General features: G+C 39.7%; 1 protein-coding gene and 1 long non-coding RNA gene across 4 annotated transcripts in view; both read left to right on the top strand.

Moving 5' to 3' along the window:
* The window catches only part of LOC140733578 (uncharacterized), a 106,223-nt gene extending 104,846 nt beyond the window's left edge, over positions 1 to 1,377 (top strand). The window contains exon 5 of the long non-coding RNA XR_012100317.1: positions 1,163 to 1,377. This is a non-coding gene — a long non-coding RNA (uncharacterized lncRNA). The remainder of the gene's footprint in view (positions 1 to 1,162) is intronic.
* Positions 1,378 to 7,204: 5,827 nt separating this feature from the next.
* kif3ca (kinesin family member 3Ca) overlaps positions 7,205 to 17,232 on the top strand; it is a 175,473-nt gene continuing 165,445 nt past the window's right edge. For 2 of the 3 annotated variants that reach the window (XM_073057112.1, XM_073057109.1), the window contains exons 1-3: positions 7,864 to 8,089; positions 8,180 to 8,816; positions 10,303 to 11,168. In XM_073057112.1, the coding sequence (XP_072913213.1) occupies positions 8,270 to 8,816; positions 10,303 to 11,168 (1,413 nt within the window). In that variant the 5' untranslated portion in view covers positions 7,864 to 8,089; positions 8,180 to 8,269. Of the gene's footprint in view, positions 7,279 to 7,863; positions 8,090 to 8,179; positions 8,817 to 10,302; positions 11,169 to 17,232 lie in introns of those variants that run through there. The other variant, XM_073057110.1, reaches the window with a different exon arrangement.

Here is a 17,232-nt window from a genome sequence, read left to right as displayed (position 1 = left end):
TGTAGGTTTTCTTTGTTTCTATGACACATCTTTCCTACTTTAAAAAATCAATAATAGTAATTCATTAACTAGTGACTATATCTTCTTAAAATTACCATGGCATGTGAGAGAATTTTTCGATATTTATTGCTAATTTAGGCACAACCTCTAAAAAAAGTTAGCCAGCCCTGTTCATGGAGCTTTGGTGAGACAGCATCTCAATTACAATGTCCTCCTACCCAAGGATGGATATGCTTGATTCAGAACACTATAAAGAAAGCTTACATGATAAATTCCAATGATGAGTGGCCAGACTTGTACCGCAGGCTTGAACCAAAAGCAGAATAGCAGAGGCGAGTTAGCAGTAGAAGATATTTTACTAAAAAACTACAAAATAACAAGCCACAAAGGAAGATAGATGGGGTACTTAACACAAGAAAGCAACAAGGTAACTGAAGGCTAGGAGCAACTGATAGATAGATAGATAGATACTATCTGAGTATCTGAGATAGATACTGGTTGAGGCTGGCTGGTTTGATGGGTGAAGAAAGAGGACTGTGGATGAGAACTGGGTTTAAATTAGCTATAGGTGTAGCATTGAAACAAGTAACAGGTGACTTGTTAGGTAGGTGGAGACTGCAGGGAGCATGCCTGACATGAGAGAGTTTTCCTGTGGATTTGAAAACAGGCGTGGAAGGAATGGGATCAATAAGCAACAAAGTGCAATTATAATACAAAGATAACAATTCAAAGCTGCAATTTTTAGTAAAATTGATAAAATATTTTAGCTAAAAGCTTTAGGGAAGTGTCTCAAAAAAGGCAGTGTCCACTATTAAAGACTTCCAGCACCCAGGGCATGCCCTTTTCTCACTGGTACCATCAGCTAACAAACAGGTTCATAAGCCTCAAGGCACACACTCAGCGATTCAGGAACAGCTTCTTCCCCTCTACCATCCGATTCGTAAATGGACATTGAAGCTTTGGACACTACCTCACTTTTGTTCATACTATTTCTGTTTTTGCATGATTTTTAATCTATACATCATATGGATGCTGTAATTTATTTATTATTACTTTTTTCCTTCTATTTCTATTTCTGTTTTTGCACATTTTAAAAAATCTATTCAATATACGTAATTGATTTACTTGTTTATTTATTATGTTTTTTCTCTCTCTCTGTTAGATTATGTATTGCATCGAACTGCAGCTGCTAAGTTAACAAATTTCACGTCACATGCCGGTGATAATAAACCTGATTCTGATTCGTCATGGAGCAAGGTGGGGCTCCAGGGCTGAGAACTGGAATCAATTAGTGGAGAAACTCTCCTTCAACTACTATAGGAATGTGAAAAAAGAAACAGAGTTAAAGGAATTTCAACAAAAAATAAGTATTCAAGTTTATTCTGCACCATATTTCTGATCTTTTTACCTTATAACTTGCTTCCTTGTACAAACAAAGAATAAAACTGCTCATTGAACCAACTGGGGTATAAGTTAAGTTGGTTAACTCTGAGCTTCACGTGGTTTAGAAATAAAACTACTTGTTCTTTCTTTTTGGGAAAAAAAACAAAGGTATATAATTTAAAAATTGTGGAGGATATTACAAAGATCAACACCTAGTATTCATGGACTGCATGAGCATCAATTTTAACAATGATTGGTAATCTCATCTGCTTATCTTAACTATCTGAATTATTTTAGTTTGAATGTTTTTCAGTGCTGTGTCTGAATCTTTTTGACTAATGCCCATCAATCTCTATTTTTATCCACGCTTTTTTGATATTCTTATTTGTTAATTGCATGCTGTGCGAAATTGAGATTGCTTATGATAATAAAACGTAGTGTGCGCAGCTGTGTAATTGCTTCCCAAGTTAAAACATTGCAAATAGCAATCTTCTACCGATCACAGTCACACCTCTGCATTCATTTGACAAAATGTGAATGGTTAAAGGTTATACAGCTGATATTTTTTCTTCAGCCAGAAAACAGGAATTACTTACTTACAGTTTTTTTAAATATTAGACTTGCATGCTTACAGTTTCTTTTTGGCTTTTGCTTTACAAATTTCCTCTTGGACTGCCTGTGGCGACCCATATTTCACGAACTTGTGAAGAAAGTGGGGAGAAGAAAACAAACTCTAGAAAACAACACCGGGGGATGAATAATTAATGTGGGGTCTTTCTGTTAAGTTTAATGCTATTTTGCTGTTACATTCAAATGCAAAGTGATTTCTCCTTAGAATGAATCAAACAACAGTATCTTATGACTATTACATTCATGAAACATTTAAACAGAAATGCACTCATGAACATTTTTGAAAGAGTTAAATACAATTTTATTTGATGGATGAATGAAGCTTTTGTTGCGTCTGATGCTGCTGATCTTTCTTTATTCACATAGTGACTCATTGGTTTTCCCTTCTCCTTCCAAATGAAGCACGGGTTTACTTGGACTTCATCCAATTCAATATACTGTACTCACAGCTTACAAAGTGATCTCCACTTTGGGAAGAGCACAGATTGATGATACTTTGCAGAACAGTGCCATTTCTACTTTTCTATCATTTTAATTCTTCATCTCAGTAACACCCTGTCTTCCCTGTCCTTGGCCTTCTATTTTGGTCCAACGGCACAACTGGCAGGTGTGTTTACAGACATATTTAATCGCTCTCTCTCTCAGTGTAGAGTGCCTTCCTGCTTCGAAACATCCTTGTTCCTGTACCTAAAAAGACCAAGGTAACATGTCTGAACAATGAGTGTCCTGTTGCACCTACCTCAATAATAAGCAAATGCTTTGAGAGGCTGGTCAAGGACTACATCTGCAGCACGCTACCACCCACACTAGACCCTCTACAATTCGCCTACTGACACAACCAATCTACAGATGATGCAATAGTCACCGCTCTACACACCGTCCTTACACATCTGGAGAAGAAGGATGCTTATGTGAGAATGCTGTTCTTGGTCTACGGTTCAGCATTCAACACCATAATCCCTTCCAGGTTTAACAAGAAGCTCAGAGACCTCAGCCTTTAACCTGCCTTGTGTACCTGGACTTCCTGTCAGATCACCAGCAGGTGGGAAGAGTGGGCTCCCTCACCTCTGCCCCTCTGACCCTCAACACAGGAGCCCCTCAGGGCTGCATCCTAAGTCCTCTCCTTTACTCTCTGCATACCCATGACTGTGTCGCCACCCACAGCTCCAATCTGCTAATTAAATTTGCTGCTGATACTACACTGATTGGCCTAATCTCAAATAATAATGAGGCAGCCTACAGAGAAGTCATCTCTCTGACACAGTGGTATTAAGAAAACAACCTCTCCCTCAATGTCGTAAAAATAAAGGAACTGGTTGTGGACTACAGAAGGAATGGAGACAGGCTCACCTCTGTTGACATCAAAGGATCTGGGGTTGAGAGGGTGAACAACTTTAAGTTCCTCAGCATACACATCACCAAGGATGTCACGTGGCTATATGGTGAAAAAAGCACAACAGCGCCTCTTTCACCTCAGGCAGTTGAAGAAGTTTGGTATGGGCCCTCAAGTCCTAAGAGCTTTCTACAGGGGCACAATTGAGAACAGACTGACTGACTGCATCACTGACTGTACTTCCCTCAATCACAGGACTCTGCAGAGACTGGTGTGGACAGCCCAGCGCATCTGCAGATGTGAACTTCCACTATTCAGGCCATTTACAAAGACAGGTGTGTAAAAAGGGCCTGAAGGATCATTGGAGACCCAAGTTACCCCAACCACAAACTGTTCTAGCCACTACCAGCTGGGAAACAGTACCTCAGCATAAAAACCAGAACCAACAGGTTCCAGGACAACTTCTTCCACCAGGCTATCAGACTGATTAATTCATGCTGATAAAATTGTATTTCTATGTTATATTGACTGTCCTGTTGTACATAGTATTTATTATAAATTACTGTAAATTGCACATTCCACATTTAGACAGAGAGGTAACATAAAAATTTGACTCCTCATGTATATGAAGGATGTAAGTAATAAAGTCAATTAAATTCAACTTAGCTCGACATCCACTTGAGGAACAAAATCTTGAAGTCCAATTAAACCTTCAAATTTCAACAATTTCTACACTTCATTCATATTTCCAGCAATTATTTCACATTTGTCCAATAATTTAACATTATTATTCTGTATATATACCATTTGTATGATCTTCTTTATCCACTATCTTTACTCATCTTGTACTATTACTAATTTTGTCAATTTATATTTCCTGCCTTCCACCTTCTGATACTGCAGACCGTTGTTGCTTTCCTCCCCTCTTCAGTTTCTATATATGATAAATGTGGTTTTATCTCTAGTTATTCCAAGTTGGCTCCACAGATGTTGATTGATCTGTACAGTAATTCCAGCATCTTGTTTTTATTTCTGATTTCCAGCATTGATATATATTACTTTGCATCATCTATCTTACTTTTGCATTCTATAAATCAACTTTGCAGATAAAGTATGTATTTGTGTACATGACATGATATTTGTGTGCTTTTTAAAATACTTTTTATAAGATTTGTACGTACTTCTTAACAAACACATGTATTTTTCACATTCACTGGCAGAAAGCGGTATAACTGCTAAACTAACAGTTTATCACCTTTCTCAATTTTCATTGGCTCAGTATTAGTACATTACTCACAGGATGTATTTGTTTAATTATTAAGTCTATTAACTAATTTATCATTATCTAAGGTATTTTCTTTATCTTATCTATAAAAGTAATAGAATTTTCAGAAGCACCATCTTTATTTCGTTTATTCCTTTGCATTCACCCCTTAGCATTAATTCCCTCTTTTCTCTGCTCTTTATTTCATTTTCTTAGTATTTGTATGTTTGTTTGTACTCTAAAATAAATTGAAATCTTGAAATTAAGACTGCATGTTATTTTTGGCTCCCAGAAGAACCCCAAGGATTACAAATTAAACAGAGATCCAGCAGTGCATAAATAGTTTTACTATTTCGTATTGAAATACAGTATAGTATATGAACACAAAATATGGAGAAGATCTGCATCTTCGCATCTTAGGTCCATTATATTTGTGTTGTGCTCAACCTACATTTTTTGTCTTTTTAACAATATAAATAGCTTACAATCAAAGCACAGGGGTGCACTTTTGAAATTCCCTAGTAACTCCAGCATTTGTAACTGGTTTAAATTTGCACCCACCAAAAAGACCAATATAACAGTCCTTCCCTCCCAATCACTTCATGCAAGCACTAATGAGGTTTTGAGGGCTGGAAAGACTTCTTATGAATTTATTAGCATTGGCTCCAGATTTCTGGCCACACTTTCTAATAAGTTCAATCATCTTTCATGCTAAGATAACTTTGTGGTCTGCGTCCCCGGACTCTCAGCAGATAACGGGCATGAGCTTAGCCTCAGGTAATTTGATTTTTTTTCTTCCTATGAAATTGTAATGTTTTCCTGCCAGTGTGGGCACTGTGTGTCATTCACTCACTGCCAAAATATCATGAGGTAAATACTATCAATACACAATTTACAGATCGAAGCTGACTGAAAGGATATGTTTAGATATATTTCAGTCAAGCATCTTTTTAGTCATTATATATATGAAGCATGTCACATGCAAAGAAAGAGGGAAGTGGATCCTTGGTTTTAGTGGCCAATGAACGATTTGGATGAATGAGTGAGACACAAACCAAGATCTGGAAACCTGTCTCTTTATTCTTCAGCTGCTTCCTCTCCATGGCACAACTACAGATCCTGGGCATTCTCACAGGTGGGCATCTGAAAGAAACCAGCAATCACTCAGTGAGGATGCACACATTCCAGCCAATTTGGGTTCCTTTCCAGTTGTATATAACCTTCCTTTTGGTTCAGCCTGGTTAAGTTTTGACCAAAGCACAATGCCGACAATGCTTCATCTATGTTCTGAGAAAGAAGACTAGTAATTTTATTAGATGCTCTAAAACATATATGTCAAACTCAAGGCCCGCGGGCCAAATCCGGCCCGCGGTGGAATTATCTTTGGCCCGTGAGATAATATCTAATTACTATTAAAGCTGGCCCCAGTAATCGAAGCGCCTATGGCATATGATATGGCTAATGCTGAGTTTATTCAGGTACCAGGTTTTCAGAGTTTTTAGTGTTTATTCGGCAGTCTTCTTCATAAGAAATGGAATTTGTAAAGTGAAACACTTTGTAGTTATAGCAGAGACTGAGACACATGAGAGCAGGCTGAAAAAACGGAGGCAACGAAAGCTGCGTTCGCACGCGTCCGACTGATCCGGCCCGCATGAAGCTGCATTTTGCTCAATCCGGCCCGTGACCTAAAATGAGTTTGACACCCCTGCAAAAGGAACAGTATTAATTTAGATCTAGGTGACTGTTTTTGAGCTGCAGTGATGGTGTTGGTATTTTTTATAGTTAAGTTTGACACTTTCTGGTTCATGGCCCTGTTGGCTGAGCTTTTATTATTTTCCTTAGTTCAGTACAGTTCTTTTTGAAGCGAAGTGAACTGTTCATTCTGTGTCTCTCTATCTGCACTTGTGCCATCACCAAAGTCCAATCACTCTGTTTTCCTCTGGATTTCTTGTAATGTTTCTTTGAATTTACCAGAAAGATATGAAGGCATGAACAAGCTTCTTGAAGTGAGCATGGGTGAAGATACATGGATCTACTTTTACAAATGGTGGGCACTGTTGTCAGGGAAAGAGCATTTCAGCATCTTAAGAGAGACCACAAAGGCTTTCAGCATTGACCCATTAAATGGGGTTTCTATGCTGACAAACCATTTCAACAGTGCAACAGCAGGTTCTTATTTTTTAAAGCCTTGATCAATTCACCAGGAATCATGATGATCATTCACAAGGTAAAGATCTTCTGCATGTCCTCCACTCTTCACCGAAGATCATCAAGGCACCATTTGATGAGATGCCAGAAAAACATCTGTATCTGTCTGCAAATCATAAGCACAAGATATTCAGGAAGAGCTTCTTCCCCTTTGCCATATGATTCGTAAATGGAAATTGTACCCATGAACACCACCTCACTTCTTTATATATATAATTTATATTTTGCACTATTTTTAATCTAATATACATATATATACTTACTGTAATTGGTTTACTTATTTTTTCTTTCTATATTATCATGCATTGCATTGAACTGTTGCTGCCGAGTTAACATATTTCACGACACATGCCAGTGATAATAAACCTGATTCTTATTTTCTGCAGATGCTGTAAATCTGGAGCCGCACACGCACAAAATGCCAGAGGAACTCAGCAGGTCAGGCAGCATCTTTGGAGAGGTGAGTCGACGTTTCCAGCCGAGATCCTTCATCAGGACTGGAAAGGAAGGGGGAAGAATCCAGAACTATCTGGCTACTCAAGTAGACCACATTAGAATTTCCTTTAAGTATCCAGCACTGATGACACAGCTAATGCTTCTCCTCCATTTGAGGCCTTACTCTTTGCAAATTGGCACAGCGTTTCCCTATCTCAAAATTTATCTCAAGGTGCATTACAAACTCGACTTCATTTTCAATAATAATTGACCAAGCAAAAACAGGTATATACTGTATATTTTCCATCCTTTTTAATTTTTATTGGTTCTACTTACTATGAGCAATAATATTTTTGAAGGGTACAGGTTGAGCATCAGGCTGTCTTTGATGGTGATATGATATTAATGCTGGCAAGCTGCACAAACACGGGCTATTTTGACCAAGCAGATTATAACCTGAGTCAGTTTTATGGTTCGCTGCAAACGGTAAACAACTACACTTCCCGGTGGCCCCCGGGTCCCGGTGACGGCCTGCTCGGGGCGGATCAGACATGATGTCATCCTGGTAAATTGGTGCTGGCTGGGTTTGTGACCATCCTCCCCAGGATTGGGCGTCCTCCTCTGGTCGGAAGCATCAGCATCTGCACACGGAGCTGCCATCCAGCCAGCTGTTTTTTGTGCAGCCCAGCGGCTGCAATCACACGACTCCCATCCATCCGAATGAAAAAGGCGTTGCCAGCTGCAAATGGGTGAGAACTGCCGCCGCCGAGTATCTGGTCTCCTGTCTCCCTGCGCTGCGGATCATCACCGTGCAGTGCATCCCTCGCTCGGCTCAGGTTTGTATGTTGGTCGTGCAGACTGAATGCATTGCTTTGCTTGCTGTTCTCCGAGTAACGATGCGTAACCCGTGCATTGCTTTATTGCAGACACAATACACAGAGCGGGTTGTTATGCCGTTTTGATCTGCATTAAGAAGCCTGTATTTTGAGCAAATAAGGTCACCGCCTGCAAAATAAATGAACAAAAACAAAATGTCTAGAGCCAAGACTTGCGAATCGGTGAAGGTTGTTGTCAGATGCCGCCCAATGAATGGGAAAGAAGAGGCGGCTGCTTGCGAGCAGATCGTGGATATGGATATGAAATTGGGACAGGTGACTATTCGCAATCCCAAAGCCACGTCCAGCGAGATGCCCAAGTCATTCACGTTTGACGCCGTATATGATCACAGTTCCAAGCAAAGCGAGCTGTACGATGAGACAGTCCGCCCTTTGGTTGATTCGGTGTTACAGGGCTTCAATGGGACAGTTTTCGCCTATGGTCAGACGGGGACAGGGAAAACATACACCATGCAAGGTATCTGGGCCGACCAAGAGAAAAGAGGAATCATTCCTAATACCTTCGAGCACATTTTCACTCACATCTCGCGATCCCAGGACCAGCAGTATCTAGTGAGGGCATCCTATCTCGAAATCTACCAGGAGGAGATCCGAGATCTCCTCAGCAAGGACCAGAACAAAAAGCTGGACTTGAAAGAAAAACCGGAAACCGGTGTTTATATTAAAGGTAAAGAACGTATTTTATTTCTTTAAAGTTGAACATAACGGTCTATTTTTATTCAATGCAACATTAGTAATTGAAACATGCACGATTCGGATTAAGATTTGGTGAAAGTTGTTTTTGCTGCAGACTCTCTTTTAGAGACCATCGATTCTGTTTGTTTTCTTCAGAGATAATGGGAGGAGTCGATGGAGGTGGAGAGGAGTTCCTATCATCAAATTGCATTTTCTTTTCACATGAAGTATTAAAGAGCAGGCCAATGATTCTAATTCCATTCATGTATGAACTTTCCATAAGAGGATTAGTTTATGGACTGTGCTTTATAATAAGTCTCAAACTCTCCACTCAACAAAATTGGACAGCTGCAGTATTCAGATGATACCAAATTATAATGCTGCAAAAGTGAGCCAAGCACAATATCATGTATTTAGTTCTCAGTCTCTGCAAACCATTATGATTTTCATTTAACCTTCAAGTCTGTGGGCATTGTTTTGGATCACGGTCAAATATAATTGGAATAAATTGGATGACACTTGATATTCCTGTACAGTAACATCAACAGCATTCATAAGACGCCTTATCAAATGACACAATGCAAATTTCCTTCGATTGAACATTTCAGTCATTGGTAAAATTGGACATTATGCTCTAACAATAACCTAAAAGAGTGCTGTTGGATTGTTTTATGGATTTATTTATCATAGCTTTGTAATCTCCCATTTATAAGATTATGATTACAGAAGACTGTTCCATCTTCCCTAACAATGCTTTTGACTTAGGGAAAGCAGTTAAGCACAAAATATTTATCACTTCACAAAATTTGAACAATCTTTTTGTGTAGCTTGATCCATGGCCATTCATTCCTTAATAGTACAGATCTAGCTGAGAAATGACATGTTCATATTTGATGAAGTAATGAGTACTTTAATTTAGTCTGAACAGAAGTTCATTACAATGTGATGATGCCAGTTCTTTTAGTGTGGCAGAGTTTAGTTGAAAGCTGGTTAGTTGTTTCCTCAACTTTAATCAGCTCTGTAATTTTATCGATGATCAGGTCTAAGTCCTGTAGTTATTCTTCATTTATTTACATATGTTGAATGGGAGTATTTCTGATAGGACATGCTTCCACATTATCAGACAAGTGTAGGTATCTTGTGGGTATCATCACATGTTCGCTGGAATGAACACTGGTAAAATATATCTACTTTTAGAGGCTTTATTTGTTCATTTTTGTTTTTGAAAAAAATCCAATTAAGTGCATGAGGTTGGTTTGACAATCTTGAGAACAACATTCTTTAGCAGGGAGACATCCCAGTTTTATTTCTTTTTGCAGCAACGTTAGTCATAAAATCCATATTAAAACACTGGAATAAAGTCAGAGTAACATTTCTACAGTGCAAGAATCATTAGCTTTCTCTTTTACTTTTGTAGGGAATTAGGAAATTAGGATTGCATACTATACATTATAATATAATGTATTTTTCATTTACAGATCTTTCATCCTTTGTAACTAAAAATGTCAAGGAAATAGAACACGTAATGAATGTTGGAAACCAGACCAGAGCTGTTGCATCCACCAATATGAATGAGTACAGTTCAAGATCTCATGCCATTTTTGTTGTTACAATTGAATGCAGTGAGCTTGGCCTGGATGGTGAGAATCATATCAGAGTGGGCAAGTTGAACCTGGTTGATCTTGCTGGAAGTGAGCGTCAGAGCAAAACTGGTGTCCAAGGAGAACGTCTGAAAGAGGCTGCTAAAATTAATCTTTCGCTATCTGCTTTGGGTAATGTAATATCGGCTTTAGTGGATGGCAAGAGTACCCATATTCCCTACAGAGACTCAAAGCTGACCCGCCTGTTAGAAGACTCCTTAGGTGGTAATGCTAAGACAATTATGGTGGCCACTGTTGGCCCAGCATCCAGCAATTACGATGAGAGTTTAACAACTTTGAGGTATGCCAACAGAACCAAGAATATTAAAAATAAGCCAAGGATTAATGAAGACCCAAAAGATGCGTTGTTGAGAGAATTTCAAGAAGAGATTGCAAGATTGAAGGCACAGTTGGAAAGAAGAGGGATGCTCAGTAAGAAAAGAAGGAAAAGCCAAAAGAAGATCATTCTGGAAGGAGAAGAGCTCATGGATGAAGTTGAGGATACTGAAGATAACATGGAAAAGAACATGGAGAATTATCTAAAAGAACAAAAAGAGACATTGGAGAAGGAAAAAGCAGCAATCCAAGATGATCATAACTTAGTGGCAGAGGAAAAGCAGAAATTGTTAGAAGAGAAGGAGAAGATGATGGAAGATCTGAGGAAGGAGCAGGAAGCCACAGAGCAGCTTGCAGCCAAGTTTAAGGTAAGGATTTCACATGACATTTTTCAAAGTCATTTTACATTAGAGTACAGATAAGCTTTGTTAAAATAGGATGTTATAGCAGCACAAGTGAAGTACATGGAGATGTTTCGATTGCTTGTTCTTGCAGATATCTGGTGTTGAAGCACAAGGAGTGGGCATTCATTGGATGTAAAATTAAACTAGTTTAATGCTTTGTGTAATACACAAGTTACAAAGTGTGTACAGTAGCAGTGTCACTTTGGAAATAAAATTTCCATAATCGTTCGTGTTCTGGCATCAGTGACACAGCAACAAATCATCTGCAAGTGAAAAAACCACAAGAGCTTCACATTTATCCATTCAATCCTTCGTTGAACTTGTTTTTTTGTGAACACACCACAGATGAATAATTGTTTCTCAAATGCAAAAATAATTCAGTAGACTGTTTATGAGATTGTTTCCAACTAAGTAGTATTTAATTTGTTCCAGAAAATTTTAATAACTTATATTAATTGTACATAACTCTGGGAACAATTTGAATGGCAGAGGCTTATAATTAACAGAGCCATATCATCTCTGTTTCATTGCTTTACCAGCCTAGTATCAAGTTCTGTCAGCTGCAAACACAGTCCAAAATTATAATCCCACATTTTATTAAAGTAGAGCAAAAACACATTTTGTACCTAATCCTTTGTATTAGAATACAACTGTCTTTTATGGACTTGCAATTTTTGAGAGGTAAAGTGCTGTAACTTAATGGTTTACTTATTAAATGTTGGATCTATTGTATGTGAAATCGTTGTTGCAGCGTTATAAATATTTTCTTCCGAAAGTATTTTGTAAAGCGTCCAAATTCAAACATACCTTAATAAAGCTGTGGGGATGCAAATAATTTTTAACGAATGTTCTTCAGCATTTCATTCCGGTGGATTGTTAATAACTAAGGCTATGGTAATTTGTGATCAAGTCATAACCCAGCTGGGTGCCTTGTGAGCTCTAGGGTTATGCCTTTAATACCTGGACGACTTGAAAGGGAACGCTGTACCCAGTTCTGAGTGGTTGAGAAAATACATCTGGTTCCTCCAAATATTTGGGTTCATCTCTGCTCACTGGCTGATGATAGAAGATGTCTTCATTCCACAGAACATGCAAGATCTGAAGCCACGACTGTATTTAAATCCCAGTGATTTTGTTAGGTTGTAGCATGAATAGGAAGCTTCAGTTAGAAAGCAACTATTTCCCCAATGACTAGGCTTTGTCCAGACATGCCCTACCTGCAGGCTTCTCAAGCCTTTGAACTTACGACTATGCACCATGAAACTTTAAAAGTTTCATTTCTCAAGAAATGGTCAGTTAATACTGAATGCACATAAGAGCCATTCTTGCTTTCAGCTCTATATTGTGTATTTTGATGTTTATATTTTGAATGATGTATTTCACATTAATGTTATTGCTTGGAGAGTGCAGAATACTATGGAAAATGGAACTCATTATGTGTGAGTAGAACCATCTGCTTCATGCATAAATAGGACTGTTATGCTGCTGATTCCATTGTAAAGCCAGTGGGTCTCAGTGTCTCAACGGTTTCTACTAACATTTGGTATGCCATGAACTCACTGCAGTATGAAGGCACTCAGATGAAAGGACTAAGTGTATTTATAATGGGGAAGAATACCTTTGGTACTTTGGAAAACAATTGCTTATGTTTTATGAAAATAATCTACTGTAGATTCCGGATTATAAGCCGCTACTTTTTTCCCACACTTTGAACAGCTTTGAACACTGCGGCCTTTACTACGGTGCGGCTAATGCATGGCTTTTTTTCATGCCACCAAAAACATTTTGCCTCGTAATAGTAGACCAATAAAATTGATGAGTAGTTCACAGAGGTCCAATGAAATTGTACGATAAATCAAGCGCACTTTCACAATTAAATTACATACAGTTCTACTGGTGTGCCTAATAAAGTGGCCAGTGAGTGTAGTAGCTTTAGGGAGTATGCAAAGGAGATTTACCAGGATGCTACCTCAGCATCACCTGGAGAGACATAGTCCCAAACTCTGAGGTGCTCTCCTGCGCTGGACTTCCCACAATGTTCATGCTTCTAAGACAACACAGACTGTGCTGGCTGGGCCATGTCTGTCGTTTGAAGGATGGTGGACTGCCAGAGGACATCCTCAAAGAAATAGCAAAATGCAAGAGGATCATTGGTAGACCCCAGCTTCACTTCAAGGACCTCTGCAAGCACGACATGAAAGCGTTAAAAATCAACACAGAGTGCTGGGAGGATACAGCAGATGACCGCAACAAATGGCTAGGTACTCTTCAGCAAGACCTAGAGCAAGCCGAAAGTGTGATCCTGAGTCAGTTTGAGGAGCAGAGAGCTAAACGGAGAGCACAGCGGACAGCGGACAACAATTCCACAACACCCTACACATGCAGCAACTGTGGCAGAGCCTGCTGTTCCAGGATCGGTCTCAATAGCCACAGTCGATGTGCTGGACAAACCAGTGACTACCAGAGGCACAGTACCTGTGGTCGACCATGACCAACAACACACACACACACACACACACACACACACACACACACACACACACACACACACACACACACACACACACACACACACACACACACACATCCCCCCCCCCCCCCCACTTTGGAGTGATGGGGGATGAGAGGAGATGATAGAGGTGTATAAGACTATGAGAGGTGTTGAAAGAATGGACAGCTAGCTCTTTTTTCAGGCACATAACAAATTCCTAGCCAGGGAAGTCATCTTCTGTGAGTTTGAGATTTATCTCCTTGCACTCCCTGATAAGAATTGAAAATACTCGTGGACTAAGGTGTTAACTGTCCTGTGCTATCACCAGTGGGATCATCAGTTGATCTGCCACCTGTCCTTAGGAGTTTCGGCCCGCTTATGATCAAGACTCTCTCGAGGTGGTGGGCCAGCCGTGCTAAAGCACCACCTCCCACTTGTGAGCTTAACAACTTGGCATCTGCCTCTATCAGAGTTGTTGGTCGATTCCATCCAACAGATAGTCTACTCTTTAGATATCTATGCAACTACTGAAGGGTTTGCAAAAGATGGATACACTGTCCGATTATCTGCCCCTCTGGACATACTTGGTCCACACCCATGATGATCCTGTCTCTGCTGCCTCAGCTACAGCCCTGCTGGTTGACTTGATCTCTCGTCTAGTGAAGCCAAGGTCAGGCAGCCACTTCTGGAAAGTGAACGCAATAAAGCCACGGCAATCTACTTAAAATGAATAGCATGAGACCTTCAACCCTCTGTCTCTGAACTCTGATCTTAATTCTGCATACTTGGTTAATCTGCGCTCATGGGCTTCATCGATGTTGTCTACATTAATCTGAATCTTTACCAAACCACGACAGATTTCAACAACTTTCACAAATTTCATGACATCCGCCAGTGATACTAAAAATGATTCTGAAACTCACTTTTTGTCTACTATTCTAAAATATCTAGAGGTGTTTCCTTTCCAGACATAAACACCATGAAGTTTCCTGAAGTAGCAAATCATTGACATGAACGAACAACGTTATGGCTCACCTCAATATGGTCTGTGCCAGTCGAATGCTTTCTGTGATTCCAGGACACAGCACTAATAGTTCACTTGTTGAATGCTGCTACATTTGTGTTATATCCATGGAATGAATGTGGAGTACCTGTGGCACGGGAGAAATTTATTTTGCTGACAATCATTATGTATGGATTTCCAAGCTGTAAATATTGGCAGAATTCTTCTTAGGAGAAGTAGATAAGTGAAGACAAAAAATAACATTTTTTGAAGTATGTTTTAGGAGATCTGGATGATATCAGACAGACAGACATACTTTATTGATCCCGAGGGAAATTCAGTTTCGATACAGTCGCACCAACCAAGAATCGTGTAGAAATATAGCAATATAAAACCATAAATAATTAAATAATAATAAGTAAATTATTCCAAGTGGAAATGTCCAGGACCAGCCTGATCAGGCTCAGGGTGTCTGACACTCCGAGGGAGGAGTTGTAAAGTTTGATGGCTACAGGCAGGAATGACTTCCTATGACGCTCAGTGTTGCATCTCGGTGGAATATCCATAGCATATCAAATTATCAAAATAGGCTGATGAGTCAAATAGTTTCCTCACAAACAGGAGAAAATCTGCAGATGCTGGAAATCAAAATAACACACACAAAATGGTAGAGGAACTCAGCAGGCCAGGAAAAGTCTATGGAAAAGAGTAAACAGTTGATGTTTCAGGCCAAATAATTTCCTGATGTGTTGTGATCCTATTTCTGTTATTCCATGAGATGGTGTTATAAAGCAGCAGCACATCAAAAGAGATTGAAAACACAGCTTGCGACCATTAGCAACACAACAAAATGCTGGAGGAACTTAGCAAGTCAGGCAGCATCTATAGAGAGCATTCATGGAATCTCTTGTGTTCATAATTTGTTGAAATTGTTGAAACAGAATCAGAAAAACTGGAACAAAAATGTTTGCTAAGGGCCAAGAATTTGAGGAGGTCTAGGGAGTGAATAGATGGGCCAAGTGGAGACTAATAAGTGTTCCAGAGGCTCCTGTGTGCTGGACATTTGACACCTGGTGGAGGAATGACAGAGGATTTGAGAAGCATTGCTTAACTTTTTTAAATGCCATGTTTTACTGGCTTTCAATAGTGCCATTTGTAGGTATGTCTAATAATGTAACAACATTGATGGAAAAAAGTATGTATGAAAGGAACTTATATTTTTGAGGAAATTTCTGTGCCATCTCTTAGCTGAAACTGGAGACAGAAAAGAGGATGTCCATACAATGGGAATAGGAGTAATCTGTGTGCTCCCTGAACAAGTATATTTGGACTTTCAGAAGGCCTTTGACAAGGTGCCACATGTGAGGCTGCTGACCAAGTTAAGAGCCCATGGTATTACAAACAAGTCACTGGCATGGTTAGAGCATTGGCTGAGTGGTAGGAGGCAGTGAGTGGGAGTAAAAGGATCCTTTGCTGGTCGGCTGCCAGTGACTGGTGGTGTTCCGCAGGAGTTGGTGTTGAGACCAGCTCTTTTTATGCTGTATATCAAAGATTTAGATGATGGAATAGATGTCCTTGTTGCCAAGTTTGCAGATGATACCGAGATTGGTGGAGGGGCAGGTAGTGTTGAGCAAACAGGAAGGCTGCAGAAGGACATAGACGGATTAGGAGAATGGACAAGAAAGTGGCAAATGAAATACAATGTTCGAAAATGCCTGGTCATGTGCTTTGCTGGTAGAAATAAATATATAGACTACTTTCTAAACAGAGAGAAAATCCAAAAATCTGTGATGCAGCAGGTAATATCAGTGGTGAGGAAGGCAAATACAATGTTATCGTTAATTTCAAGAGGTCTAGAATACAAGAGCAGGGATATGATGTAGAGACTTTATATGGCACTGGTGAGGCCTCCCCTTGAGTATTGTGAATGGTTTTGGGCCCCTCATCAAAGAAAAGATGTGCTGGCATTGGAGAGGGTCAGAGGAGGTTCACAAGGATGATTCCAGAAATGAAAGGGTTATCTTACGAGCAGCATTTGATAGCTCTGGGTCTGTACTCGCTGGAATTTAGAAGGATGAGGGGAAGTTCTCTGAAAGCTTTCAAACGTTGACAGGTCTAGACAGAGTAAATGTGGAAAGAAAGTTTCCCATGGTGGGGAAGTCTAGGACAAGAGGGCACAGCTTCAGGATAGGGCGCATCCATTTAAAACAAAGATGTGGAGAACTTTCTTTAGTCGGGGAGTGGAGAATATGTGGAAATTGTTACCACAGACAGTTGTGGAGGCCAGTTTGTTGGGTGTATTTAAGACAGGGCTTGATAGATTCTTGATTGGACATGCCATCAAAGGTTACGGGGAGAAGACTGGGAAGTGGGGCTGAGGAGGGGAAAAAAGGATCAGCCATGATTGAATGGTGGAGCAGTCTGGATGGGCCAAACAGCCTAATTCTGCTCTGACTCTTATGGCCCTAAAAATCATAATTTTGACAAAATTTAACAGGCAGTGCTTAACAACATCAAGGATAATTAAGTACATT

This window comes from Hemitrygon akajei, chromosome 9 (genome assembly GCF_048418815.1).
Source record: "Hemitrygon akajei chromosome 9, sHemAka1.3, whole genome shotgun sequence".
Taxonomy (NCBI): domain Eukaryota; kingdom Metazoa; phylum Chordata; class Chondrichthyes; order Myliobatiformes; family Dasyatidae; genus Hemitrygon; species Hemitrygon akajei.
Note: the sequence above shows the minus strand (reverse complement) of the source record. Positions and strands in the feature narration are given on the sequence as shown.